We start from the raw sequence: 26,660 nt of genomic DNA on the forward strand, positions 1-26,660 counted from the left end.
ACTACCACCGTATACATGACTGTCCATCGACAAGCAGTGCCTCCTCGTGGATACACTACTCGTCAAAGAAGTAAGACACTTCCGACATTATATTTCTTGCGTTAAATGAAAGTACCCCTGATACAGTAGCAAGAATACTGGCAAGATTCAGATTCTGTCAATTCAATATAATGGGTTTTAATAGGCTTTGTATCCCGAGAAGTGCCTGTGCCATGACGCAGGTGGTGGTCGCGTGGAAGAGGAACATCGTGACGGACTGGCACTCGGTTCGCTGTGCTGCACGGCTCGATGCATACACCAGACAGCGCATGACATCAGCACACAGCTCCTGAGTAATGAGACCAGAAACTAGCTCGTTGAATTTTGCTGAATTACAAAAGTGCGCTAACAAGCCTTTGCCAGACAACCTCCGTTTTGATAGAATGTTGAGGTCCATGATCTTCATTTCACGCAAAACAAAAAATGAAAAGTCGGAAATGTGACGTCAGTATTTCTCTAACTACAGCGCGCCTGGACTTGGGGTGGTAAAGGGTCAAAATAAAGCGCCAAATACAGATCAGCTCTGGACATGAAAGAACGGACAAAACAAGCGCTCTGACATGTCCGACTTAAGTTGTACGCTGGTGGGCATAAAACAAATGTTTACGGAGAATCGCGCTTGTACTAGCTCGGGAGTGAGCAATGAGCAAATCAAATGCGTATGAGCGATATGTTTATGCGTTGTAAACAAGGTGTCATGCAAACTGGCAGGCATAAAAAAGGGGGCTTAAATTAAAAGTAGGAACTGACATCTCGCCATTTCTTTAATCGTTGCGTGATGTCATAGACCTGGTGATTGTGTGGTAGAAAATCCTGTCCTGTACTTTCATTTTTAGAAAGCGAACAAATTCATTCCATTCACTTGCAGTTTACTTGATCAGAAAACTCCACCTCGCTGTCCGTTTTATGTGTATGTGTCGCCAAACGATCCTCTCTTTTACAAGTTCTAACAAACTAAGAGAAAGTAATATTCTAGCTAAACTGACTGGGCAATACTGCAGGCCGTAGGACTAGAACGCGATGTTTGAATTCACTATAAAAGGCATAATTCACAGAAATATATGAGCACTTGCAGGACAATTAGCGGTTGGGCTCGGTGCAAAAGAAGTCTGCCTCAATCTGCCCAAACACATGTAGTACTGGCACTGCGTTTGTGCAAGCCACTGTATGGCCTTGTTGCTGCAAATATCGGAAAGGCGAAGTCGTTCAATGACCTTCGGGATTTTCAATACTCCTTTTCCAGATATTTGCCAATTTAATTGTTTCCGCTCCAGGAGTGCAATATATAGATCCTTGTTATCTCGTCCGCTTTTCTCGGAGTCGCTCATCGAATTAATAAATTTCTTTAAATTAAATCTTAATTCATCGAATTAAGAGCCCTCGGCGGGCGTGAGAGGTCTACGAATATCGCAATATCGGTCGGATATTGGCTTGTATTAGTCTTCAGTTTAACAGCGGGTGCACCGTGCTTCGGATTGAAAATGATGACGACACATTGTTGACACCGCAACTGGACTGCGGTTTCTATGGAACAAATGTGCACACGAACAAACTAACAGAAACCTCAACATTACATTGGCGTTTGAATGTACAACTTTTCTGCGCTAACTATACGTACAAGAGAGCACCTCAGTATTTTAACTACTGCAACAACTTAGAATGGACATATTAAAGCGTGAACAAAAGCGGATTGTACCGCTATTACAGCCTACTGCAAAAGCGCAAAGGACAGAGAAAGCCAGGTATTGGGTTGAGAGCCTTACCACAGGCATACACGAACGTTGGAACTTTTCTCTATTGCTTTATAATGATGCCGTTACTTGTTACTGCACTGCCACGGCGTCAAGTCATGCTAAGCAACGCGGGGGTCAGCGACTACATTTGTAGAATCGCCATACCTCAGCTAAAGCCCCTCCATGTACGCGCCACCACCGCCTATCGGCGGTAGCGTGTATGGCGGCGCTTTAACCTCAGTCTTACGTGCAGATGGTCAACGCGCAGTCATGTATGCGGCACTCGTGTTTGGGACGGCACAACATGTTCGTGTACGTTTTTAGCGTCTGCGCAATGGTGTGGGAAGGCAAGTGGTCTGTTGTGCACTTGACATAACTGTACTACACAAACTTCTGATGACGACGCGTACAGTCCAAGACATTTTCGGCAACGCTGTCAGGGTATAAGCGCTATAAGATTATAAGTAAGCGCTCCTCAAGGCGAAGTCACCTCCGCCCTGAACTCGAACGTCACTGCTTTTCAATTTTTTTTTTTTTCCTGAAAGGCTTCATGCTATCTCACCGGCCTATTTCACACTTATATCTACAGTAGCAGAGTGAAAAGTGTAAACGGGTTTTAGTTCGACAGCCACGAACTGCCCATTATGATCTGCCATCTCGACTCCTATCACACTCGACTTCGTCCTCGTTTCTTTGTTGTCCATACTTTTTCGCGTTTCTTCTACAGGATACGGCGAGAATACACGCGTTTGTTCGATGTATGGATTTTTTTTGCCTGTACGTTACAGCTATAATTTCCCTCTTTCTCTAGACAGGTTACAATTTTGTAAACGGCAAACGTACTCTGCTATAAGCTCCTCTCACACCACATCCTTCGTGGGGGAGCGACTCAAGGGAAAGGCTAAGTGGATAGGCGGCGGTATAGTTGAGCATATTCTCCTATCCTGAACAGGAGAAGGCGCGGCTGTGGCTTGCAATAATGAGCATGAAACCAAAGCTACAAAATTCCTGACGCGTTGGCTGCAATGGTCTAGCATTGATGTAGTCTTTGTTATACGGGAGCAGTGAAAACAGCCCGCGAAGCGTTCTCGCGAGGGCTCGTGGCAACCTCGATGCGTTTTCACTGCCGCCGACTAAGCAAGGCGAGAGTGCATCTGGGGCAGTGCTCCAGCTCGCACCCACTGAAGATCTCCGCATATCACACACATGGGGAATGCGCCCGCGGACTGCACAGAAACGAACGGAGCTGCAGGCTTGAGCTTCAAGATGTATCCCCGTCAGTCGAAGAAGCTGTCTTCGTCGTCTCGCTTTTGGCTCTGCAATATTTTGGGCTCCGCGTACATGTCGAGGCCCAGGACTGAAACGAACGAAAAGAGCGCTAAGGTTCACTGGTGGCTATCCCGGAACGCTTCTGCAAGTGTACACGAAGGCGGTCTACCAAGTCTGTATAGAATAGTCACATCTCTGGGGTGAAAAGCTGCTACCCAGGAGTACAAATGTAAGGAAAGGACAAAGTTACTCACCTTTCCGTGAAATAAGCGAAGGCACGTCATGTTTAACCTTGGCGCTGATTAGATTCCTATGAAGAAAGAAAGTAATCAATCAATCTGTTTTAGGGCGTCCTCTACCAAAATGTTCCATACATACAAGGGGCTAGGGCGAAGCAGCGAAATATATCTCACAATTTTGCAGTTGTTGCTTGATGCGGCCTCGCGATGGTAAAAACACAACCTGGGGCCTTACTGATCGCAGCTTCTCGTTCTTTCAGTGGCAACCTTTGCTGCAGTAGTGAAATTTTGTGGCACCGTAGTAGAAACTGTGCGTCAACCTATCCAGAGAGCAATGTATTACAACGCCATGCACCAGGACATATAGTCTGCTTTGCTTCAGGGTCTGGTAGTTCCGACTCCAATGCTAGGTTTTTATGGAGCAGAATATAGGTCGGGGTTCCTTTTTAACTACGGCAAGGTTAAATTATTTTTCGCGCGTTTGCATCTTGCATTAGGAGGCCTGGATTTTCCAGTTACCTATAAAAGATTCCTTTAACCAACCACGTGATGCGAATTTTAGCATGCCTTCATTTCTTTTATATTATTTGCGTTTCCCTGCTCAGCACTTGCACAGTATAGCCACGTGCAGATATTCTGGCATCTTACTTGGCGGCTCCTGCTCAGGCAAGTGCAGACGTGCATATATCTAACGTCATCTCTGAACATCAGCTTCGAAAGATTAACGTGAAGACAGCCGGTATGAGAAAGAACTCACTGTATGTTGACAGAGGTCACGTCATACTCCGGAGGGGAGCTATCATTGCTGCCAGCTTTGGGATCCTCGAGCTCTTCGGGACTCTTTTTATACCTTGGGTGGGTGCAGTGAGAAAGTGCGCTGTGTCACGATGGTGCAGTGCGATAACTTTACGTGTAACTTAAACAATTAATGCTTTATTTTGTGCACCGATGTCGCCTACTTGCACGACAATTTAGGTTATGCCTTCAAATGTAGAAATAAACAAAAAATATTTATTTGCAATAGAAGCTTGAATATGACGTGCAAGTGCATTCAAAGCAATGGCATACCTATCGGTTTCATCTATAAATATATGGGTGGTCTTTTTTTGCTTTTTGTCCATTTCTAAGTAATGCTACTGAATAGATTCTAAAGAAAACTACGATCAGTATAGACCAATTAAGCATTATCCCTAAACTATATTTCCTTTTCTTTGGTGACGGAAATTTCGTTGTTATATAGAGACAAAATGAAGGCTCAACTTAACCTTTAGAATTTCGTGCCTAAACGCTGCGCGAATGACGTCAGTGCGACGTCACCTATTCTGAATATTTCTCTTTGAATATTTTATTGTTGCATAAGAAACAATGCTAACAGCAAGAAGAAACTACGGAATGGTCATGATGTCTCGAGGATCTCGTGCGGGAATATTAAAGATACGTCGCCAACGAAATTTTGCTTCTGCGTTCTTCCTGGACGAGAAAGCGTTCGCCCACAGAGAGGCTTACTTATTTCTGATGGCAGAAGAGAAATGTTTTGATATAACTTTAGCATTAATTTCTTGCGTAATTACATCCGTTTTTGTATCTTTCACACGCAAGAAAAACTGTCCCTGTATATGTGCATCGATATACACAGCAGTCGTAAGTCTTAGCGTATCTTCATGAATTATTTGTATATGCTCGGAGAACGTTCTGAAGTTTGTTTTGAGCAACCAAAATATGAGTGCGTACAGGTTAGCTTCTACAATTAAGCATGATATAGACGCGACTAATGCGAAATATACACTTTACAATAAGATATAAATGAAACCCTATACGACCGCGTGTCTTACTTTGGTTGGCTGGTCATAACTGCGGCTGCCATTTCGTTCTCAATGTCAGTGCTGCTCTCCGAGGGCTGGTCCATCACGGAAGGCTTTTCCGGAGCAGTGGGCTTCACATTGCCAAGGAGAAATTGGTAGGCAGTGGTATCTGAGCGGCAGAAAGAACGGAGCAAAAGCGTTGCGTTCTGGGGGCTAATTATGATCGAGTTGTTGTGCAGCTATACAGCTGAAAAAAGAGAATATAAATTTGCAGATACAATGCGCACATTTCGTTCACTTTCATCTTACGCAACGCGTGACGTCACGCAATAGTTATGTCTGCCACCTTGTCGAGGAAATAACGGTGACGGTGGGTGTACGCACAGAAAAGTACGACACGCGCATAGCTACATTTGAGAATTCTGTAGTTCCTGCGTCGTAGGAACTACACATACTCGTTCTTGAAGATTAGGGACAGCTCCAGACAGGAACATTCCCCAACTTAAACCTGCTCAGTAAGAATGTACCCAACCAGATACGTTGCTAACTTCCCGGGATACGGTCAAAATGCCACCTCGTAGCACACCTCATGCCAACTTATAGCAGCAGTCCCCATAAATCATAAATCCAAGTGCGGAGCAAACGGAGGCACTACTGGCCAGCGACCGCTGCGAAGACCAAATTTGTCTCGCACAGTGGGGGCGCAGGGCTGTTGGAGCCCTGGACAAAGTGCCCCGCCCCTGCTGAACCCAGTCAACAGCGTCCGAAAAGACCCTGACGGACAACAACAAAAGACCCTGTAAATAGAGACCAATAAACGTTTTTATGATCATTATGATGATGAGGAGGATTACGACGCAGGAGGATTAGCCAAGGACGGGCACACACCCAGCCCCACATGGCTAAATCAAAGAAAATGCAGTACATCAATTAATTCGTAAACTATAGCCATGTCTGCTCTCTGTAGACGACAAAGACGATGACAGAAGTTTTAGCAGACTCATTATTGTAGTGTGGAAGATCCGAAGACGAAGACAGCCCTGTGCTTGATCTGTATATATACTAAACAGTCTGGTGTTGTAATACGTCTCCTCGTCTGCTGTTTTCGCTGCACCTTGACAATATAATTAACCATTCCATTACCAGGCTGGTGTACCTTAGAACGTATGCCGGAATTATATGTTCGGGTTTTACGTATGAATTTACGTCTCGTTACGATCAACACAGGTGCGCATATTTGCACGTCATAAGTCCATTCGCTGGTACTTTCATTCGGGACAATATGACATTTGTGTGTATACATACAGGGTGTCCCAACTATCACGCACCAAGTCTTTAATATATCCACATGGCACGTAGCTCGACAGGACCAAGGTATTGTTGTTTGCGATCGCTTGGGGATACTCAGATTATTTTTTACATTCCGCCCAATTGCATAATTAGTCTTAATTTGTGAAATCAACTCCTTAAATATTATAATTAGATGAAAGGCGTCAAAGAGGAAATTGTAGAGCAACATGAAAAACTCCCGATACAGTTTTCTGTTGGCTAATACGTGCTACATAAATGTCTTTTCCCGAGCGTGAAAGAAGCACGCGCGAATACATGCAAAGTGCCTCGAGCGGCCGGTCGCGCTATATATATATAGGCACAAGTTGTGAATGCAAGTACGAAAACAAGTCTGCCAGCATCACCCGTATACTTGTTGGAATCCAAAAGACGAGAAGCTTTCTTCGAGCTATAGCCGGGTACAGCTTTAGAATAAAGGAGAGGCCCCGCCCAGATGACCAAAGTGGGACAGACGATTGCCTCCGCCACTAAAATAGTCCCGCTCAAAGAATCGTGCTTCTAAAACGCGTAATTCTCGGTATAAATAAAGACTATTGTGTTTTGGTTACAACAGTGCTGCGCGTCGTCTACTTTTTAGCTTCATTGCAAGGGACAAAAGAAGAAAGAGCAGCTCTGCATAAATTTTGCGCTGGTGTACATGTCCACGGCACATTTACTACTTGTTTTCGGAGCTTAAAATGAATCATTTGCGATTCAATGAGTACAAAAAAACTAACAATGCATTTATTGAAACCATTACAAACCTGGGGCGAGAAGACGTTCAAGGCAGGAAAGATTCGAAAATGCTTCATCAATTGTTTTAAGTAAATACTCTTGGTTTTAGATAGCGTACGATTCATATATACATTTTTTGTGTGTTTTCACAAACCTATTTAACAGAATGTCATAGGTTTGTTTGTTTTGTTGTTTTCATTCCTTTTCACGCTTTTGTTTTTTTTGCAAGCCTGCAGCCTTGCCAGTTCACGTAGCGGCGGCGATCCTCGCTGCAAACTTTCATCGCCGGATCACGGTTCAGAATAAACGCGCGCGCCATGGTGTTGGGCTGCTGAGCACGAGGTCGCGGGATCGAATCCCGGCCACGGCGGCCGCATTTCGATGGAGGCGAAATGCGGAAGCCCCCGTGTACTTAGATTTAGGTGCACGTTAAAGAACCCCAGGTGGTCAAAATTTCCGGAGTCCTCCACTACGGCGCGCCTCATAATCAGAAAGTGGTTTTGGCACGTAAAACCCAATAATTCAAAAAAATCATAAACGCACGCGGCACAAATGGTGCATAGTAAGCTCGCGAAATAATATTTCCGGCATAATAGACTATCACAAACAGTTTGAGAATTCACTCTGACGAGGGGCAGACGCACACGACTGACGCGGCACGGTTGCCGGGCGGCCACCTTCTTGATTGCGTACAGCGTTGCATGCGCGTTCATTTCACGAGCTTTAATTCCTCCCGTCCCATCTGGCCACAGCAACATCCAGGAGGGACCGGTCCCGATAACACGGCGCAGCAAAACACGGACCTGCCCTCACGACGCATTTTGCCACGGTACGAAACGTACGGAGCAAAACGTATGAGCGCGCACAACCATAACAAAGCCGCCATTGTGGCCCGAGAACATGGCTTATAAAGCAAATTAAAGGGGAAAAAAGGAAAGAAAGGAGAAAGTAACACGTCACTTCCTCCATGGATGAAGCGAAGCGCGCCAATTTACATGTCGCGCCGCGTATTGGCAGAACAGCGTTAGAACACCGTTATTGTTAAACACCGTCCGAGCAGTTTGAGCAGAATGCTTAACTTTGTTATCGTTTTCTGCGCTTTACTCTTCGAGTGAAACTGACTTTCTTTTTTTCCATCTTGCTTCCTTTTCCTTCTTTACTGTGGCCTGAAATACTCCGTATTTTGGGATAGCGGCTCTAAAAAAGCCTAGCTTTCCATTTTTATTCGTATAAAATTAAAATATCATATAATGCCAACCAGCACGTTAGTTTAAAGAAATGCGCTGTGTGCCAATTTCCCCGTTTCACGTGGCTGCCCTCACATACAGGTCGAACTCGAAGCGTGATCAGTTGTTCAGACGATCATTTAATTTACCATGCGTCCCAGTGAATGAGCTCGCTGGTAACAATTTGGCGTCGCATAGCGAATTGTGACGATGTTGGCCTGAGCTTCACAGGGAAGTTGTCCTGAAACGTTATCGTGACAGACGTGCACGACATGCATGAGGCCTTCGTCATCGGCAAAATAGGGAGCATCGTGCTTTAGGACTGCAACGCGAGCGCTGTTTGCGAAGGAAGCTCAGATTTTCGAAAGAGTTTGAAGGAGGTGACACGTAAGCATAGCTCACGCATGCTATTTGCCCCCATCCCAATTTAAAGTGAATGCCATGAGCAATTATTATTATGACCGTTGACTACCTTAACAGCTAATAATACCAACATTTCTTAGGGTTTCTTGTGTTGCCGATTAATTCTTTTCACTCTTATGCCTTCTTTGCTGTCGTCGTGGCAATGATACTGACTGTTCTTTTTTTAACAAATTTTTTTTATTTATCACATGGAGCACGTAGCGCACTTCGACCTTTTCCGATGAATTACCTCCTGAACAGGCCCAGACAATACATGTAAGACAAATCGCAATGTCCAAGTAGCAAATTAATAATATGAATTATCAAACGTATTAAACAGATTATCGCACATCTTGCAAGTGCAAAATTGAAGTTGTGCAGCGAGCCATGTCTTCCTGCATTCGCTTCGCGGTTCCGGCTGGATTAAGCTCTTAACGAATTTTTCATAATAAAATTTAGAATGACACACTGATTTTTTGGTCTTTTCTAGACGTGCGGTACAAAAAGCAAGAGCTGCACAGCTACGAATATAATGATCTTACCTTGCGGTAGAATGTCCTTGTCGAAAAAGCTGTCCTCGCTGTTATCGTTGGATTGGCCTTTTCCTTTCCCTGCGTTTGGAGCGAACAATACTACTTAGAAGTCCCAACTACGCGTTAGAACAATATTAAGGAAAAAAAATGATCAGTTTGAATATATATTTGTGGATTTATACACCTTGCTCGGGTGATTTATTGGCTTCCCCATAATATACTTATTTCTAAATCAATCTACGTATTAGTTTCATATTGACGTACTTAATTTCATTTTCGCAAGCACTTCCCTGTTTTCTAGTTCCCAAGCGATAACAATTTCACGTATAGGCTGGTGTTGTAATACGTCTCCTCGTCTGCTGTTTTCGGTGCACCTTGACAATATAATTAACCATTCCATTACCAGGCTGGTGCACATTAGAACGTATGCCGGCATTATATGTTCGGGTTTTACGTATGAATTTACGTCTTGTTACGAGCAACATAGCTGCGCATATTTGCGCGTCATAAGTCAAAACATAGAGAAAGAGAGAGGTGAAAGAAAAGTATGCATAAGGAATTAAGTTAACTAAACTTTGTCAGCCGGGTGCCATACATTATGGAGGTAAACAGGGGTGAGCGAGAGAGAGCGAGATGATGTGAAATAGTTTAAAGAACTCACTTAAGCACTCACAGGAGACAGCATGCACCTGTTACGCCTACTAATTATTTTAGAACCTTAGCAAAACTTTGTGTTGCGCGCGACGAAGGTATCCGCTTGTAACTAGCACCCAGTTACATGGACGTATACGTTGCCCAGGAGGCTTTTAGTAAAGTGTTCAGCGTATCCAAGGAGATACATGGCTGACGTAAAAGGTTCTGGTACCATGTCAATTAAAGAATTGTCTATCGCTTCTCGACATTTCGACTAATATCAAACTGTAAACCATTTTCGAGGAAGCGGTGGCGTCCTTTGTTAGAACTAGCTAGAGTTTTCGAAAAGTAACTTTAGGCTTAGTAGTGTAAAAACCGACTGCTGATTTCAACATAACAGCAGAACATTCCTTACACTTTTCCCTCAGCGTGAAATGAGGCTATAAGTGAAGGCTTATTTTACCACTAATTTATTGCTTTCGTGACAAACGGCACGTAGGAAGGTTAATTCGGATCTAAGTGGGCGGCCTGTAAGCCGCCATGTTGTTGCGCGAGATACGCTAGACAAGAAGGATAAAATCCACGTGAAGCTCGCGACTCATTATTACGTTTTGCTTTTACGCGCATTTCAGACCTGCTAGTTTAACAGGGTCTTTGTGTGCGCTTCATTCAAAGTCAAAATGAAACGAAAGTTATCGGTTGGCAAACAGGCTTGCAGGGCAGCCGACTTACATAATTTTGTGAACAGTCCAAAGAAAAATCGCTACTAATCACTCGTATATCCGCAAGCTTCCTTGTGTTTTGTGTAAAAAAACATGCAAGGTTTTGTTTTTTGCTGAAATAAAAGCGTAGATTTGTTGAAGGCAAATATGTGAAAGTGTTTACGCACCACTTGGCGCCTCCTTTGGACTGTCAGACGGCAAGCTTTTGCTGCTAGAACTACTCGAATTGCTCAGGTTCCTGGACTGCTTATGAGACTTGCTCTTCTGTTTATCCGGACACTTTCCCGGTGCCTCCCCGGAATTCTGGACCGTCTGTGCGGAGTGGTGGTGGTCCGCCTCTTGCTCCTCGGTGTTCGGCAGAGTCATGCGTTGCGAGTGGCCAGCCAGGTGGCGTGACTCCACCAAAGCAGCTGGCACACTTCTTCTCTCGTTGCGATGTCCTGACGAGTCCAGCTCCAGAAGCTGTCCTTCGCTGCCGCTTCTCATGAGCCTGTCCGTCCCCGACTGCTGATTCCAGGAGGAGTGGTCCTTCTCCATGGGAAGCTGAAGCTTTGAGTCCTGAACCCGCGTGACTTCGTCCTCTCGCTGACCAGTGTCCCGCGACGCATCTTGCTTGCTGTCGCTCAACTGCAGCTGTTCTCCGCAGGACACTGACCAGTCGCTGTTCTTGTCGCGACCCGCGTCGGTGGCCTCGCTCCTCTCCGACGCGTCGCGCGCCGCTTGTTTGACGTCATTCCGGTCAGTATGTGACTCATGATCCCCAGTTCGGGCATGCTGCCTCGCCCTCCTCGTTGACCGCTCAGGCTCGTGCACGTCCTTCGACGTCCTCGAATTACTGGGAGTCGACTTGCTGGTCTCTGCGCGACTGCCGTTGGACGGTCGCCTTGTCGGCGCGACGTTCCGCGGCGCCGCGTGCGGCTGAGCTCCTCGTGATGCCGGGGTCGCTTCACGAGCGGCCTCTCTTCTCGACTGCTTGAACGATCCCTGCTTCTTCAGGGGAGTCCCAGTGTCGTGACCTTCCCTGGAGCGGCTCGCTGCAGCCTGCCCACCGTGGCTCCTGCTGGCTTTACGGAGGCGCACCGAGGGTATGGACTTCGGGTCGTGCCGCGCTTCGTCTGTGTCGCCCTGGTGGAAGCTGTCGCCGCTCGTGTCACTGTCGGCTGCTTTCTTCGTGTCTGCTACGCAGTGATCCTGTTGCTGACGCGTCTTACCTGTTGCCCCGGCGTCCGAGAGAAGCACTTCGGTTGTGTGGTTGATGAAGACACCTCCGAGGTCCCGTGGCTGGGTTGACGGACCCAGGCGCCTCCTTGCCACAGGTGGCGACTCGTTGCTCGGGATGTAATCCGAAAACTGGCTCATGCGCGATGGCATCTGTTGCTGGTGGTGGTACTGCTGCTGTTGCTGTTGCTGGTGGTGGTGCTGTTGCTGTTGCTGTTGCTGCTGGTGCTGCTCTTGATGCTCTTGCTGCTTCATCGATAATGCCGCGTCCGTGGCAGCGTGTGGCATGTTGTCTTCCTCCTCAGTGGCCATTGACCGCGCAGGTTTCCTGTCTAGCGCGCTGGTAGTGCGAAAGAATTCGGCACTGTCCGGCATCCAGTATACCGAAGGCTCAAGTAGGGATCCGCCGCTGTTCTTGGCGAAGTGGTTGAACCACGGCTCACTCGTCTCGCCGTCAGGGTATCGCGGGCGTCTGTCGGCGCTGCTGGCGGGTTCCTTAGACGCCGGATGCGGTGACGGGGCGCGAGGTTGGCGGTGCGCCGGAGGCCCCGGGGCCGCCGGAGGTGAAGGCGGAGGCCTCCAACGTTCTGGAGTCTGGTTGCGCGAGAGCAGGAGGGGGCCTTCGCGAGGAATCCAGGGCGGTGTCGACAAGCCGAACAGAATCGGGTCGGGGATGTACTCAGGAGGGCTGTAGTCAGATGTCTGCGACAGGGCAATGAATTAAAGAACTTTGGAGTTTTACGGGTCGAAACCACGATTTGATTATGAGGCACGCCCTAGTGGGGGACTCGGGATTAATTTTGACCACCAGGACGTCTTTAACGTGCTCCCAATGCACGGTACACAAGATGGTGTCATTTATTATTATTTTACTTTATTTTGTGCCACAATTAAAAAGCCAGTCGCTATCGCAAGTAGTGACAAGGGAGGATTTTCTTGCCCTCGACATCAAGACAGACGTGTCAGAGCACTATAGCATGGCACTTTACCAATGATTTATGCCAAACCCTGTCACACACTCCCAAAAGTTGCCTGAGCCTCATCACACAGACAGAGCCATAATTAGGTTTCGTTGAACCATTTGCTGAATTGTTTTCTTGGAAAAGCACAACAGTGACTGCGTGTGTGGCATCAAGAAATTAATTACGGTTATGGAAACTAAAATGTCATTTGACGAAGAAGCATGTGCCCTGTGTAAACCTAATTAGGACGTCCACGTACTGCACGCTATATCTGCGTGGTACAGCTTTGAAATGCGTAGCACTTTTCAGAATTTTTTTTTGTTTTTACAATATACATTCCATCCTCACAGCTGGCGACGAACACCAAGCTGGGGAAGTTATTTAACCCTCTTCTGCCTACCCCCCACCCCCTCCGAAATAACCCGCTAAATCTTGTATATGCCCTTTTTGGACTTGACCTCTTGCCCTTAGAGTGCTCCTAGTTTATTAAAGTTGAATTTGCTCCTGCAAACGAACTTCTCAAAACTTTCCTTGCTACACCTTGCACACGTTGTAGCATTCTTGCTGAATCCAATGCAGTGTAAACATGCGTAACTTGTCTTTCACGTGGCCAATGTTTTTCGCCACACACAGACTAACAACTTCGCATTCTAGACAAAACAACTATTTGCAGTTCTAATGGCATAATAAATGTAATTGTTCATATATAGGTTCATATAGGTACCACTTTGCTTTCATAAAAAGATATGTAGCTTTTCTTCTTCCTCTCTTATTTCGAAGAGAGCAGCGTGACCGTCAATGGAAGGCATGCAGCGTCGCATATGCTCTTAGTGTGCTTACTGGTTTTGCTCATCGTGGGACAGTAAGTATTGCCCGAACATTAACCCGTTTAACAAGAAATTATAATCTATGTACAGTTCAAAAAGCAAGTTTACTTCAAAGCTACCTGTGTGCGAACAGCGCAGGGACAGTGCTCTTGACAGCACAACACGATCTTGTTCTTGATGTGTCTCATTCTTGTGCTGTCCAGCCACACTTAATTAAGCTATAACTGGTCCAAACGCATAACTTCACTTACTGGAACTGAGCCTGTAGTGACAGCAGTGACTGAAATAACTCGCAGCTCTCAATAGATAGTGTGTCAACATGAAAATAAACGTGTCGTATCGTGGAAAGAGTATCAGAGCTTGCCAAAACTCACCTTCGAAGGCTGGTTGTAATCATATCTGTAGCTCATTTCTTCGGGACTCAGATAACGTTCCCGGATCAGCTCTGAAAAATTATCCTGCAAGTTTAAAAGTTTAGGGGTCATGCATAAATAAAAAAGTGCATCAAGCACATGACTCATGTTTTTAAATACAGCGTAGGGCTGCTTTCCTTTTGTAACGGTGTCCTGTATACATGCGCGCATGCTGACTTAGTGTGGATTTAGCATAGCGCAGACTGCATCGAGTTGCCGCGTTATCACGACGCAGAATAATCGTGATAAAAGCAGCTGTATTTAATGTATCACAGTTCTAATTGTGGTTCATGTGTTCAAGTCTCTTAGTCAGCAAGGTTATAGTAGCCGATTCATTAGAGAAACACCAGTCCGTATATTATACGTAAAAGCCGCAATGCCGGAACTCCCTTATTCCTGAGACTCCACTACAACGGTTTGATAAAACGCTTCGATTCGATACAGAAGAAGCACCTTGGTTTGACAGCATGCATGATCACCAATTTTGTGCCAGCGTTTCAAATGGCAAACGGGAGTTTTAGCCCGTAGTTCAAGCTATGCCGGCACTCTGGCAGCAGTTTTGCTGCCAGAGTGCCGGCATATTGTACTAAAATGTGGCCTTCTGCCATGTGTGAAATACATCATATTTTTTAATTAGTTTTTCCCAACAATAATATAAATCCTGAACTTGCAACAATACATTTAAATCCTAGACGATGCCATACTAGCATAGTGGTACTGCAGTTTGGGCGGGATATTGTCTCTTCAACCAACCTTTTTTTTCATAGAACAAATGATAATAGAGTCCCGAAGGAGGAAACATTAAACTTAGCGTTCTTATTCATTGAGCCTTAAATCACAACTACGATATCAGCTATATCCCCTCTCAAACAGTGAAATTTCCACAGCACCAAAGGACACAAACGTATATATCCACGAAAGGAGACAAAGGGTGTGGGCGCCTTTCCGACTGTCACATCGCTCATCAGTGGCCGCCACGAATATCTTCTTTTTTTCTCTCTCTCTTTCCCCTTTTCTCTTCGTCTAACGAGAAATTTCCATCAGGAACAAATTCGCCCCGCAGCGCTCGTTGTCTGACATTTGTCGAACAAGAGCTTTGCAGCTACACGACATGGCGCGGAAGGACATTAGCGCTCGTCACAAAGCGTGCTGTGGGAAGCTCCCGTGGGTTCAATATCGCTAATAACGTATAAGCGGTTGGCTCATTCGCTCGCAGTGTGGCTCCGCAATGTCGGTCACGACCTTTAGGTTGTTCGTCGCCATTCGCTATAATTCTTCCTCAATCCGTAACGGCGCTATACTAAATGCGGGCAGTTTGTTAGCTAACAGCATAATCTTATTAGTCCTAATGGCGCTGACCGAAGCTACAGCTATGCTTTCTTTTTCAGCTGCTTCGGAGAGTTAGAAGGCGCGATCCCGTGCAGATGTACACGCACCTACACGCATGCACGAATGCGTGTAGCGTTGCGTCATAATTGTCCCGCAACAACGCCATCTCTGCAACGTTACTTTGATCGAAGCAGAGATTGCAGGAGTAACACGAAGGGTATTCGTTCGGCAAAAAGAGAAATTAGAATTTCGAAGAGAAAGTTGGCAGTTTCTCCGGAAGAGGGGGAGAGGGGGGAATATTGGCAGCGATAGCATGCGAGGTTTAGCGTTGCGTTTGAGCTCATCGGACGGTTTTCTAACTATGCGTGACGGCAACACGCTGGCGGCACGCAGCACGCATGGCAGCTCTTGCTGCGCTGAAGGAACAGCGCCCTTGCAGCTGCCAGGCGTCTCACTACGTTGTCGTGATGAAGAGCGCAGGCAGTGGTGTTGCAGCTAGGAGTCGCACCTCGACGGTGCACGAGATTAGACAGACGGAACACCGTCGGCGCTAGTTAGCGCCCAGTGTATACTGTAGGCTCGACGTATACTGCCCGTTCAACTCAGACCAGTGCGTACACCCAGCAGCTCAGCAGCAAGGCTAGTGTGGTGATAGTGTGCGTGCACACAACGCCGTCCTGGCTCCGCCATTGAGGCGATTGAGCGTAGCGTCAACGGTGCCTCGATTTCGCTTCGTAGTTAATGCAGCCAAACGCACTCCGCATCTCTGAAGACCCTCTAACCTTCTGCGCGAGTTGTGCGCATGCGCCGTCGATAGGGCACGCGTGACCGCGTCGACGCCAACGGCGACGGCGTGAACGCGCCTTGGGTGTCCTTACTTGGTTTTAAAGCCAATAGAAGACCAAAAAATACGATTTGACAAAAAAAGTTATTTCTTCACGTAGTCCACGTGGCAGTGAACTCACTATGTATTGTATTTTAAAATTTATTATGTTTCTACCGCGCTCCTATACCTCGTCGTTTACCAGATACGCTCCATCTTACGCCTGTAGAGATAGCTCTGCCACAAGCAATATCAAGTTGCGGAGAAGCGGTTTTTACGATACAACTGTTACACAACATTGCATGCATGAAAAGCTGCTCCTCCTCGTAGTCCGCGAGCAGTAAACAATTAATATTAAGGCGAAAGCATTAAGTGGCTCGTTACAATGGCTCATACCCTAAATAAGCGGCGTCTAGTCTAGTGAGTGAGTGAAGAAACTTTGTTATGAATGCCTGCAGAACGGACGTTCCACGTCCGCTGCCAAGGTCTGTGAGTAGTGGCGCTGGCTAACACTCCCAGGGTTCTACTAGTACACATAAATACCCAAGAAAGTGAATGGGGAAACGCCGCCGCGGTAGCTCAATCGGTAGAGCATCGCACGCGACATGCGAAGGTTGTGGGTTCGGTTCCCACCTGCGGCAAGTTGTTTTTTCATCCACTTTATTTTCCATTAATTTCTCGTTACATTATTTCATTTATTATGCACATGCAATTTCCCCTATGTTGTCCTTGGTGTCAGTGTTTGTTGGCTTCTCATAATATTACTCCTGTAAAGAAACCTCTTCAACAAGCAGAACCGCACTGCAGAGAAGCTATTGCGGTATTACAACTATGATACAGCGTTACATGTGCAAAAAGTTGTTCTCCCACGTACATCACGGGCTGTAGAAATTTTTCAGCGGCGACGCAAAAAAACTTTTCGCACTGGAATTTATCGTCAAGTGATGAAATTTCGTCTATCTCAAGAATAAATCATAACTTGACGAGATGCATACGGTATTTCTTTAAAGCGCTCGAGAAGTCCAACGTCGTAGTGGTCGCGAAGTACGTGAACTACCTCCAAAAAAGAAGCTCTCAAATGTAATTTTTTTATGCACGAGGTGTCGGGCTCGGTAACTACGTCGCATCGCCTAAGTTAACTGTAAGGCTGCTCCACTATCGAAGTCATGCTGCCTCTTTATCATTCGTATACTGTTAAATTTTGCATGTGAGGCTCCGACTAGTGTGTCGTTTCAAGCTTCTGTATTACCAGTCCGCCCACCCACCCCCTCTTGCCCCACTCAGGTAAAACTACTGTCCTTTTGCTCTCCCTTATCCGTAATTGTCACAAAGCAGCATACAAAGGGGTGAGAGCACGCGTACATCGTAGTTAAGTAAAATTATCGTGAGTTGTTATCACATTGAAATTTCGCAGTCATTGAGTTAAAAGCCACAAGGTGCTGGCAGCCTAGCGAACTACCTACGGTGAAGACTAGTAAATACGGCTCTGGGGGAACACATAAAATAAAAAGTAACATTGCATTAGGGTTCGATAATAAATATTTTTTCAGGTTCCGTTGTTTGTTGACACGGACCGCGGATCTTAGGAGCCGATAACAAACGCAGAAGAAAGATAAATATAACAAGAATAAGTAGCATCCGCCACCACTCAGTTTCAAAAGAGATGTTCATACTATTCCTTCCATGGCGTCATCAGTACTGAAGTGCTGGTGGAGCCACGAAGGAAAAAAAAAGCAAAACAAATACGGCCGAGTGAATTAGGATGAAGAAATCACGGACGAGCAGCGTTTTGCGTGTCGCAATTATGAATTCCTTTGTTCTTAGCTTTGCTTGCAGAACACGAAGTGCTTCGCAAGTCTTTCAATAATGTTTCCAATAATGCCACGCCACCGCTCGACGAGTTGCATGCGCGGAATATACTGTCGCTGATTAGCGCTCTAACTGCAAAAAAAAAGAGAAAAAAAAACTCTGCTACTTTAATTTACGCTGAGTATTTGGCTCTTGCGCAAGGTTGCTTAAGTATTACGGCTAATCACGGCCTATAGGATAGATATACAGCGCGTAAAGCCAGCGGTATAGCCCCAAACCGTTGCAGCATTTGTCACCTACTCTGGCAACGCCCTAGAGTATTAGGTGCCCCACTGACTCATAAACCCAGCGTAATCGTTAGGTCACGTTCGCTACGCAACTGTGATGACGCGCACAATGCAGAATATTAACTACAAAGTAAATGCGCCCAGATTAAACTTACGTACTCTTTTCTGGATTATACCAAGATATTGTATATTATCAGAATTTGAACGAGAAGAAGGGGAACAGAGGGGTCCCATTATGTTAAACCATATAAAGCCAGCAGATAATGAATCCAAGGAAAGCATGGGAAGAATTTGTTATTATTTAGTATTTTTTCCCCTGGCAAGGGTGAAATTGTGAATGAGGAGGTGACCTAACGACGACATTAGCGTAACGGTATGGACGGATGGACAAATTTAACCCAGTTCCAAAAAAGAGGTAAAAAACGTTCTTAACCTTTTCACCGATTTGAAGGTTTCGTAATGACGTCCTCAAAAGCTCTTGCGAAGGTTAAGCTGCAACACTTTATTAGCGAACGTCTATAGTTACCTCACAATCAATTATTGCCTCTGCTTTTTATTCGCGTGATTGCGTAGAGAAGTACGACGCATATATAAATACATACAAGGCTTCTAGACCTCTTATGTCACAGTGGCGCATACCTATTCGGAAATGACACACCGTGATCAGACCCATTCCGCTGGGGTGAGCCAAGAAAGGGCAAATACCAAGTGGGCAGCCCAAATATAAGAAATTTAAGAAAATCAAAGAAGCCGTTAAATATCATGCGCTAAATTCCACCAAAAAGTGTGACTGCTTTAAAGATACCTACGTGCCGCATTATAAAAGTACCAATTTTATATAACGATTTATTGTTTGATTACGCAGAACAAGATTACGCGGAACTAAGCTCACTGGCACTATATGTATACTTTGTCGATCAACGTTCAGCGTTACGCTATGTAAGTCGTCTATTCGGCGAGACACTTTAGCACTGACGTACTTCAACCAAATCTCGGTGGCGTTGGCGCAGGAAACTTCGCCATATTAATTTGTCATAATAATTTGTCTGCACGATGAGTAGAAATTAATAAGCAGGAGTCATCTGCCTCATGCGCTCGCTCGGGAACTGCTGTCTCTGTGCAACAACTGCGGTTCTCGTCTATATCACTGTAAAATAATTTACGCCCTTAAATGTGAAAAAGGGTGTAAATGTGTCTATAACTCGCACCCTTAGGGTGTCAATTATATGACCGACACCATAAGGGTGTGAGTTATAGACGTATTTACACCCTTTTTCACTTTTAGGGGTGGAAATTATTTTACAGTGCAGCAGAATCATACGGAACAGCCCCGGCCCCATACCTGCGCCGATGTCCCTCCCGCGATTGATGCTCCAACACGCGCTCTCATTCCTCGTTCTAAGAGAAGCGAATACTCGACCATTGCTTATAGTGAATTCTCGAATGTAATAAGCAAGAATATCCTATTTGTATTCAAGATTTCAAATATTTGTGCACCGTTATTAAATATCGCCGCAACTCCGCAAAGTGTTACGCGATGGAAGACGCTGGCAGAAACGTATATACACAATATTTGACCACAAATGCGCACTGGCAGACACTCAAGACAGTATAGGCGAACAAGCTACGAGCGACAACTTCGTCGATTTTGCTGTGCGCAGGCGCCTTCTACAGATCGCTCCGCAACACTATTATTAAAACCACAAAATAAGCTTATAAAATAGCGACAGTCCATCGACTCATAGAACACATTTACGTTACTTTTCTCATTTAACAACCTTTAATAAAATTTGACCGCTGGTGTTGTTATTTTATTTTTTTCGCTGCTGTCCACTATACGAGAGCAACTGTCTAGTCATGCTGCTGTTAGATGCAGCTTTCTTGCGACGGCCCCTTTCGTTGCATTTCAAGAAAAAATCAATTTGATTTATTGGATATGTTACACTGAAGTCGAGTATATATGATCACTGTCGCATGCCCCGACAGCCCCAGCACGTTTACATGCCGGAAATGGACAAATCAAAGGCGGCTGGTACTCGATGCAGAAAGCTTGGGTAGTTGTAACTTAGACATTTGAGACATTTCCAAGTTTGTATGAAAAAGAACAGAAAAAAAGAAGCACCTTAGAAGAACTCAGGAAAGAAGACAGGTATAGACAAAGACAGCGTATTTCCTGTTTCTGCGTTCGTCTACAGGATTTACAGGGTTCGTCTATACAGTGTTCGTCTACAGAAAGCGAATCTTTCTACAGGCGAACCCTCGCGGATGTTGCTGACCGTGGCTGCTCCTGCTGTCTTTCTGAATAGCTCACACACTGCACAGCAGATCATACAGCCAATTCGTTATACGTAGCGTTATATATATGTAGCGCCATAGGTGCTATAGCTAGCCCTACATATGTATGCCGGTGACCGTCCCCGTTCTGCACGGAGCTGCCGCAGCGAAACGACAAACGGTACCTAAATGTAGCCTCGCTGCACCGATATACGCCATCAAGTGCATAACTCCGCTATCAAAGGGAACTTTACTTCGGCTTCTTTACCGGGGCCTGGCGCGCCAAATCGGTCAGCTCCTTGCCAAGTGAGCCGACAGGCCACTAATGCAGCAGTGAAATGTGCTGATTCCGCGGATATGGATTGATGACAAGCGATCCGATCCCGGATACAGTGTATATAATCCGCCGTCGCGCGTATACCGTGGGTCGCGTATAGTGAGGGGCGTTTCCGGCTTTCTGCGCCTTGCCGATTTCCCAGGAAGGCACGTAATCGCTATATGCTACGACACGCTGTGCAAAAGGTAAACAGTTTCAGGGCATTCAATCAGCCGCTTCACGAATGCTTCGCTACTCGTGGATCCCAACATGTGCGCTGAATCTGCATGTATTTACTGTGATAGGAACTATATATGCGGACGCTCCAGGCGAATTTTGCCTTCGCCGTGATGTTCCGTATCTATTTATGCATAAGTACGCTATGTATTTACCTAAGCCGCATATGCAAGGTAGATGCTACACTATTCAATCCCCAAAGTTCTTCAAACCATATCCGTGTTCTTGATTGAGTTATTCCTGGTTTTCTTGAAAATTGAAGCGCGCAAGCTAAACTCACAAGATATTTCTTTTAGAGCACAAATATTTTTATCCTAGGTATCCCGAATATTAAAAAGTACAAAACAAATATTAGTGCTCACAGTCGGAAAATTGTGTAATTTCTCAGGAGCCGCTCTTTACTGGAAGCGCAGTGGCGCCTGTGCGATGTCATTGCAGGCCCTGCGTAAACACGGAGTGCTGAAACTTTTAAGAGTGCCAGAAAATAAGGGTGCCGCGCATAGTTAGAACGCCGTCCGAGGAGTTCAAGCGTAGCGCTAAACTTTGCTGTAGCGTTAGAAGTGTCACTCTATAGCGCTAGAAATGTACGAGAGGGCTAAGCATGCAAAGCTGCAGAAGAAACAATGCACGTGCGGTTCTCACCCTGAGCTGTCGCAGTCTCTCGGAGCGCTCGCTGAGAAGGCTGGTGCGTTGCTCGATCTCGTCGAGCTTGCGCATGAGCATGTGGTTGCGCTCCTCGTTCTGCTGCTCCTCCATGAGCAGCCTACGCCAGTACTCGTACAGCGACGCATGCTCGTTCATGCTGCGCACGAGAACAACACGCATATACGAAGCCCCGCTTTATCAAACGCGACGTTTCTTCTGTCACCTCCTGCGGATCAAACTTCCGAGCTACTTTCCGCATTGTACAGATTACTAGTGCGGTAAACCCCCGTTGTGCCGAAATCGGCGTGACATAAAACGGAATTCGCTATAATCGGTAGTTTTTTAAAAACTGAGAGGTTTTAAAAGAGCCCTCCTATAACGCGGTAAGTGCGCTCCGACGGTCCGGAGGTTCGTAAAACGTGCTATCGTGAACAAAGGAATCGCGGACAAGCGATGCATTATTCCGTTCCCGCTTTGAAGACTGTTACATGACGTCGGCATGATTTCGGCTTGAACGCATAGGTTAGGGCCTGCACCATCACTAGCAACTTGATATTAGTGGTACGAAATCGCACTATCGTGTTTATTATTTGTAAGAGATGTTCCTAATTTATAATTTCACGCTAATTGTTTTGTACGTTGAGAGAGAGCTGAGTTCCATAAGGGGCGATATGAAAGTAGCGAGATTCCGATGACTCCCGCCAGCGACTGCCTCGTTTTTCGTTTGTGATCGCATGATGCACCCACAATCCCGATGAGCTGCTGGCATGTGGTTCATTTCAGCGCTGTGTGCGTACAAGATACGACACGAAAAAAGTAAGTGGTCACCTTTCTTGCGGCACCGAGCTGTCCCGTGTGGATTAGTCAATTTTCACTTCACACTATAAGCGGAGTCTGACGCCGCTCCACTTCGAATATTCCGGTATAAAAATGCACACATTGCTGATGGGACATCGTATAACTTCGAATAAAGTGATGTATCGGATAAAGCGATTTCGTTGTAACGAGTGTCACAACGGAAATGACAAGCAAGAATGAAAATAAGGCTTAAACACCGCAGTCAAGGCGAAGGCAGTTTTAATAATCGAGTTTCCCTCCGAAGCTGATGATTTTATATATACGTTCGACGTTCGCTTGCTGTTCGATCGTCTAAGAATAAATACCTTCGATCAAACGTAGACGTTCGATTTTATTTTTGCAGACCTTCAAAAGTGGAGTAATCCTACCTGCTAGGTTATCGCACTACCGGTCCGCTGTAGTTACAATTCGAAACAGCCACCATCTGAGGAACAGTACCAGTACTGGAACTTTATTTTCAGACGGGCCATCGGCCATATATATATATATATATATATATATATATATATATTTATTTATTTATTTATTTATTTATTTATTTATTTATTTATTTATTTATTCATTTATTTATATTTATAGTTACATATATATACCATACCAAGGTGTATGTTCTCGTCGGATGGTGCATATAACGGCTCCTTTGTTATCGTTGTCACCATTATCATTCGCACTATAAAAGTTTTGTTCATTTGGTGGAAAAGTAAATTATTGAGCACTTTTGTACAATTTCAGAGGCAGCACTTCGTCGGCAATGCTGTATTTTCGCGTGTACAATCCGACCGTACATGCTGCCTGCATGCACGGAGGCTTAAACCCCAAGGGAAAAACAAGAAATAATCGGGCATATGACTCGCACAAAAGACCGCATACTGGCTGAACATTACAAAAGAGAGACGGCACTGTTGCAGTCACGAACGAAAGCTCCGGAAACAATCATGTTTTGTGCGTTTAGTCACCGCCGCAGTCACAAATCCCTGTCAGCGTAACGCAGCTTCACAGCACTGCAGAGCAGTTTTATGCGCACATTTTACTTGAATGTGCGACTTTCTTTTTTCCTTTTTTTTTTACGTACGGCTTTTTTGCGATGCACTCCGCATTGTCGTGGCTACGCACTTAAAGGAAACAATGGTGCGTAACTCTTATCCACTATGTGTTCTTAAGTTTCCAGAATTTTTCTATGTGGGATTGTATGCGCAAATCTGTAACAACGCAATCATTGCTTACGTAACTGCCTGAAAACGCTACGTACCTTTCATTGTCTCTGTAATTTAAGTACAAAATTTAAATCAAGCTCAAATTAAGTACAATGTACGAAAGATGCTCCATAGTGCGTCTTTGATATCTTAGTGCATTCTTTGTGATCTTGTTCCGTGGGGAATGTCTTAACTAGTTCCATACACATTTAGGCGCTTGTAGTCTATATTAGTTACATAGGAACGAATATGCAATGTAAAACAGATTGCACAGCTGGCAGCATGGAATGGTACATCATGAATAATATGCGAACAAACGAATTCGCTATGTAATCTTGGAATAAAGCATTTTCACTCATGGTCACACATTTTTACACATTCCACGCAAGTTTGAAACCATTACCACCCTCGCATAAGCTCATTTCAAGTTGTTACACGTTTTCGTAAAACAGCGAGACGACTTGACTCACATCGTCGTGATTCAGTCGGTCAGCAAGCACGGAGCGCGCAATTAAAAGAGTACTCCGCCTTACCTAAGTTCTGGCGACGCGTAAACGCGCTCCACCGGCGAATAGCTCATACCGCATGCAAATGAAATTTGTCCCTCCGCTGCTGCGGCCTGGCGATAGCCGCGATGTTCACGCCGACGCTGAACAGGGGCATCTCGGGCTCTTCCCGACAGAGTTCCCTGCGCGCGGGGTGGCCCAATAGCCGTAGCGTGCGTGACCTACATTTTGCGGGACGGGATCTGCCGCTAATGATTTGTATTCAGGCTGCGTCGCTACATAAAAATGCGTCTAAAACGTTGCAACATCAATGAAAAAGGAAGAAAGGGAAACTAGGTCGGCGCCGGAATTCTCGCGCTCATTCGTCATATGCTATATTGGCCTCGAGCTCCACCACTGGAAAAGCTGGCGCCACCGTCGGCGTGACGTGCTAGGAGGGATCACGTGGACATAGCGGCCGCGTCGGCTGCTTCGGGCGCGCCGAAGGGAGCTGAAAACGAGTTTAAATTCCCTCGGACGCTGCGGTCCCATTTAGTGGCGAAATTTTCCCGCTTCGAGTGTCTCCTTTACAACGCTAGTAAGCACTACAATAGGTAGTGGGTGCCTTTGAAGGCGCGCAACATGGTAGGCTACTGCTCGGTGCCGCAGGGCCGGACGCACGTAACGGAGGCCGGTGTCAGCCTTATTCACACGTAGCCGCAGGACAAGAACCTGCGTGAAGCTTGGCTCGCGAAACATAAAACCGGCAAACAGTCATCGGCTGCAACTCGGGTATGCAGCAAGCACAGACGCGAGGAAGATTTCTGCTACGGCGCCCGGTCTGCGATGTTCTGAAAACGCGCACTGAGACGCTCGCCCGAGTCCGCTGCCCGACTAATGTCATGACGGTTTGGTGTATGAACTTGTCGATGCTATAGATACTGGCAAGTTCAGTGGACTGGAAAGGCAGCTGTAAGAAGCACATTTTAAAAAAAAGCATGGCATATGGTCATGTTTGTGCTATGAATTAATGCACTGGATTACAAAAAAGGAGCAGAGGGAAATTGCACGCTGAGTGCACCGATAAACATGCAGTGCGACGCAACTCGAGAAATAGTATTGAAAGATCAAAGAATTCAGAAGAAAAAAAAAAGATTGAATCGTCGCGACGGCACATCACAGTCCCCGTAGGCGTCGAAGTCTCTACAATGAAATTATTTTTGAACAGCTCTGATAGCGCCCAGGCAGCAATGGTTGCTTGTATACTGTCAAATGCTCATATTCTGCGGCCTAAAGCTCATGGCACGGTGCGAAAACGTGCGCGCGGAGAAAGCGAAACAGTGCGCGGACAAGCATGCAGACGCGCAGTCGGTCGCTGCGAATCTACGCGATCGCTGCATTGAGGCTTCATACGCTTAATTTAGTTATACAAACACTATAAGAACATATTTCACATAGTTTGCTCTCAGCGTTTACCTACCTTTCACGCAAGTAGCCGGTTCGGCAGACTCCATCGCGGCGACCGCGCGCAGTGGCGTTCACTGTACGTATTCGGTAAAGAGATAGCGGCTGTAAACGATTGTGTGCTTTCAGTTGGCCCAAGATTATTATTTAGACAGTAAGAAACTTCTCTCGTTTCGAAAGTACTTACAGAAATGTCCGGGAAAGCTCGCGCGTGGTGTTTTCAGTGAGCGCTGACAGCAAAACCTATGAGGAGCGCGCCACGTGATCCCTCATACCACGCCAGCGAGGCGCTTCCGATAGAGGGCGACTCCGTAACTCCTCGCCGCCAATACCTGAAACTTCTAAACACTTTGCACGGACCAAGGTAACATCGGGATCAATTAGAGTGGCTTGCGCGGGCTCATAACCCGAGCACTGTACTCCTCTTCTTACGTTCTCTGACGAAGGCCCGGTTATCCCATCTTTCTTTTAGGAGAGAAACTCTCAACGTTCTCATTCGACAACCACGGAGCAAGCTTAAAGTCAAAGAGAGGAAAATTCACGTTCCCACCGTTCGCGCGGGGCTGCGATGCCAAGGCGTCATGTTCGTCTTCCTCGTGAGGTACCGCAATCTCAGTCGCCCAGCACCGTTGACAAGGCCGCAGCACTTTCTGCCTGTGGCGAGTGCGGCGTAAAACTGGTGACAGCCGCCGAGTAACTCACCTTTGAAAATGTCGCGCACTGTGTAGACGGTGCGTTGGGCACGTGTGCGTAGGCGGGACGGCGATATGCTCCGCAGAATCGATATACGGATGCGCAAGCTTTTTTTTCAATTTTTGCTACCTTTCTTCTAAGCCCACCGAGAACGTGATGTAGCCG

General features: G+C 46.0%; 1 protein-coding gene across 4 annotated transcripts; it reads right to left on the reverse strand.

Annotated features, from left to right (window-relative positions):
- On the reverse strand, positions 1–26,643 carry LOC139057384 (nucleolar and coiled-body phosphoprotein 1-like). Of its 4 annotated transcripts, none has more exons than XM_070535466.1 (9): positions 26,505–26,643; positions 21,800–21,959; positions 14,044–14,127; positions 10,830–12,582; positions 9,317–9,385; positions 5,113–5,251; positions 4,038–4,130; positions 3,296–3,351; positions 1–3,129 (listed from the first exon to the last, which is right to left on the reverse strand). In XM_070535466.1, exons 2-9 carry the CDS (start codon positions 21,956–21,958, stop codon positions 3,050–3,052), a joined length of 2,433 nt encoding a protein of 810 aa, XP_070391567.1. In that variant the 5' UTR covers position 21,959; positions 26,505–26,643; the 3' UTR covers positions 1–3,049. The 4 variants fall into 4 exon arrangements, with proteins under 4 accessions (XP_070391567.1, XP_070391566.1, XP_070391565.1 ...); XM_070535465.1 differs by lacking the exon at positions 26,505–26,643 and adding an exon at positions 26,353–26,492; XM_070535464.1 differs by lacking the exon at positions 26,505–26,643 and adding an exon at positions 24,387–24,694.
- Between the last annotated feature and the right edge of the window lie 17 nt (positions 26,644–26,660).

This window comes from Dermacentor albipictus, chromosome 3 (assembly GCF_038994185.2).
Source record: "Dermacentor albipictus isolate Rhodes 1998 colony chromosome 3, USDA_Dalb.pri_finalv2, whole genome shotgun sequence".
NCBI classification, from domain to species: Eukaryota; Metazoa; Arthropoda; class Arachnida; order Ixodida; family Ixodidae; genus Dermacentor; species Dermacentor albipictus.

What these genes read in the sequence shown, in the direction of transcription:
- LOC139057384 (XM_070535464.1), bottom strand. Translation starts at nt 24,433, where the DNA reads ATGAGCTATTCGCCGGTGGAGCGCGTTTACGCGTCGCCAGAACTTAG. An exon ending in GTTATGACCAGCCAACCAAA is followed by an intron (nt 4,131 to 5,112) that starts GTAAGACACGCG and finishes CACCCACCCAAG; the next exon opens with GTATAAAAAGAGTCCCGAAG. An exon ending in TTCGCTTATTTCACGGAAAG is followed by an intron (nt 3,130 to 3,295) that starts GTGAGTAACTTT and finishes CGTTCGTTTCAG; the next exon opens with TCCTGGGCCTCGACATGTAC.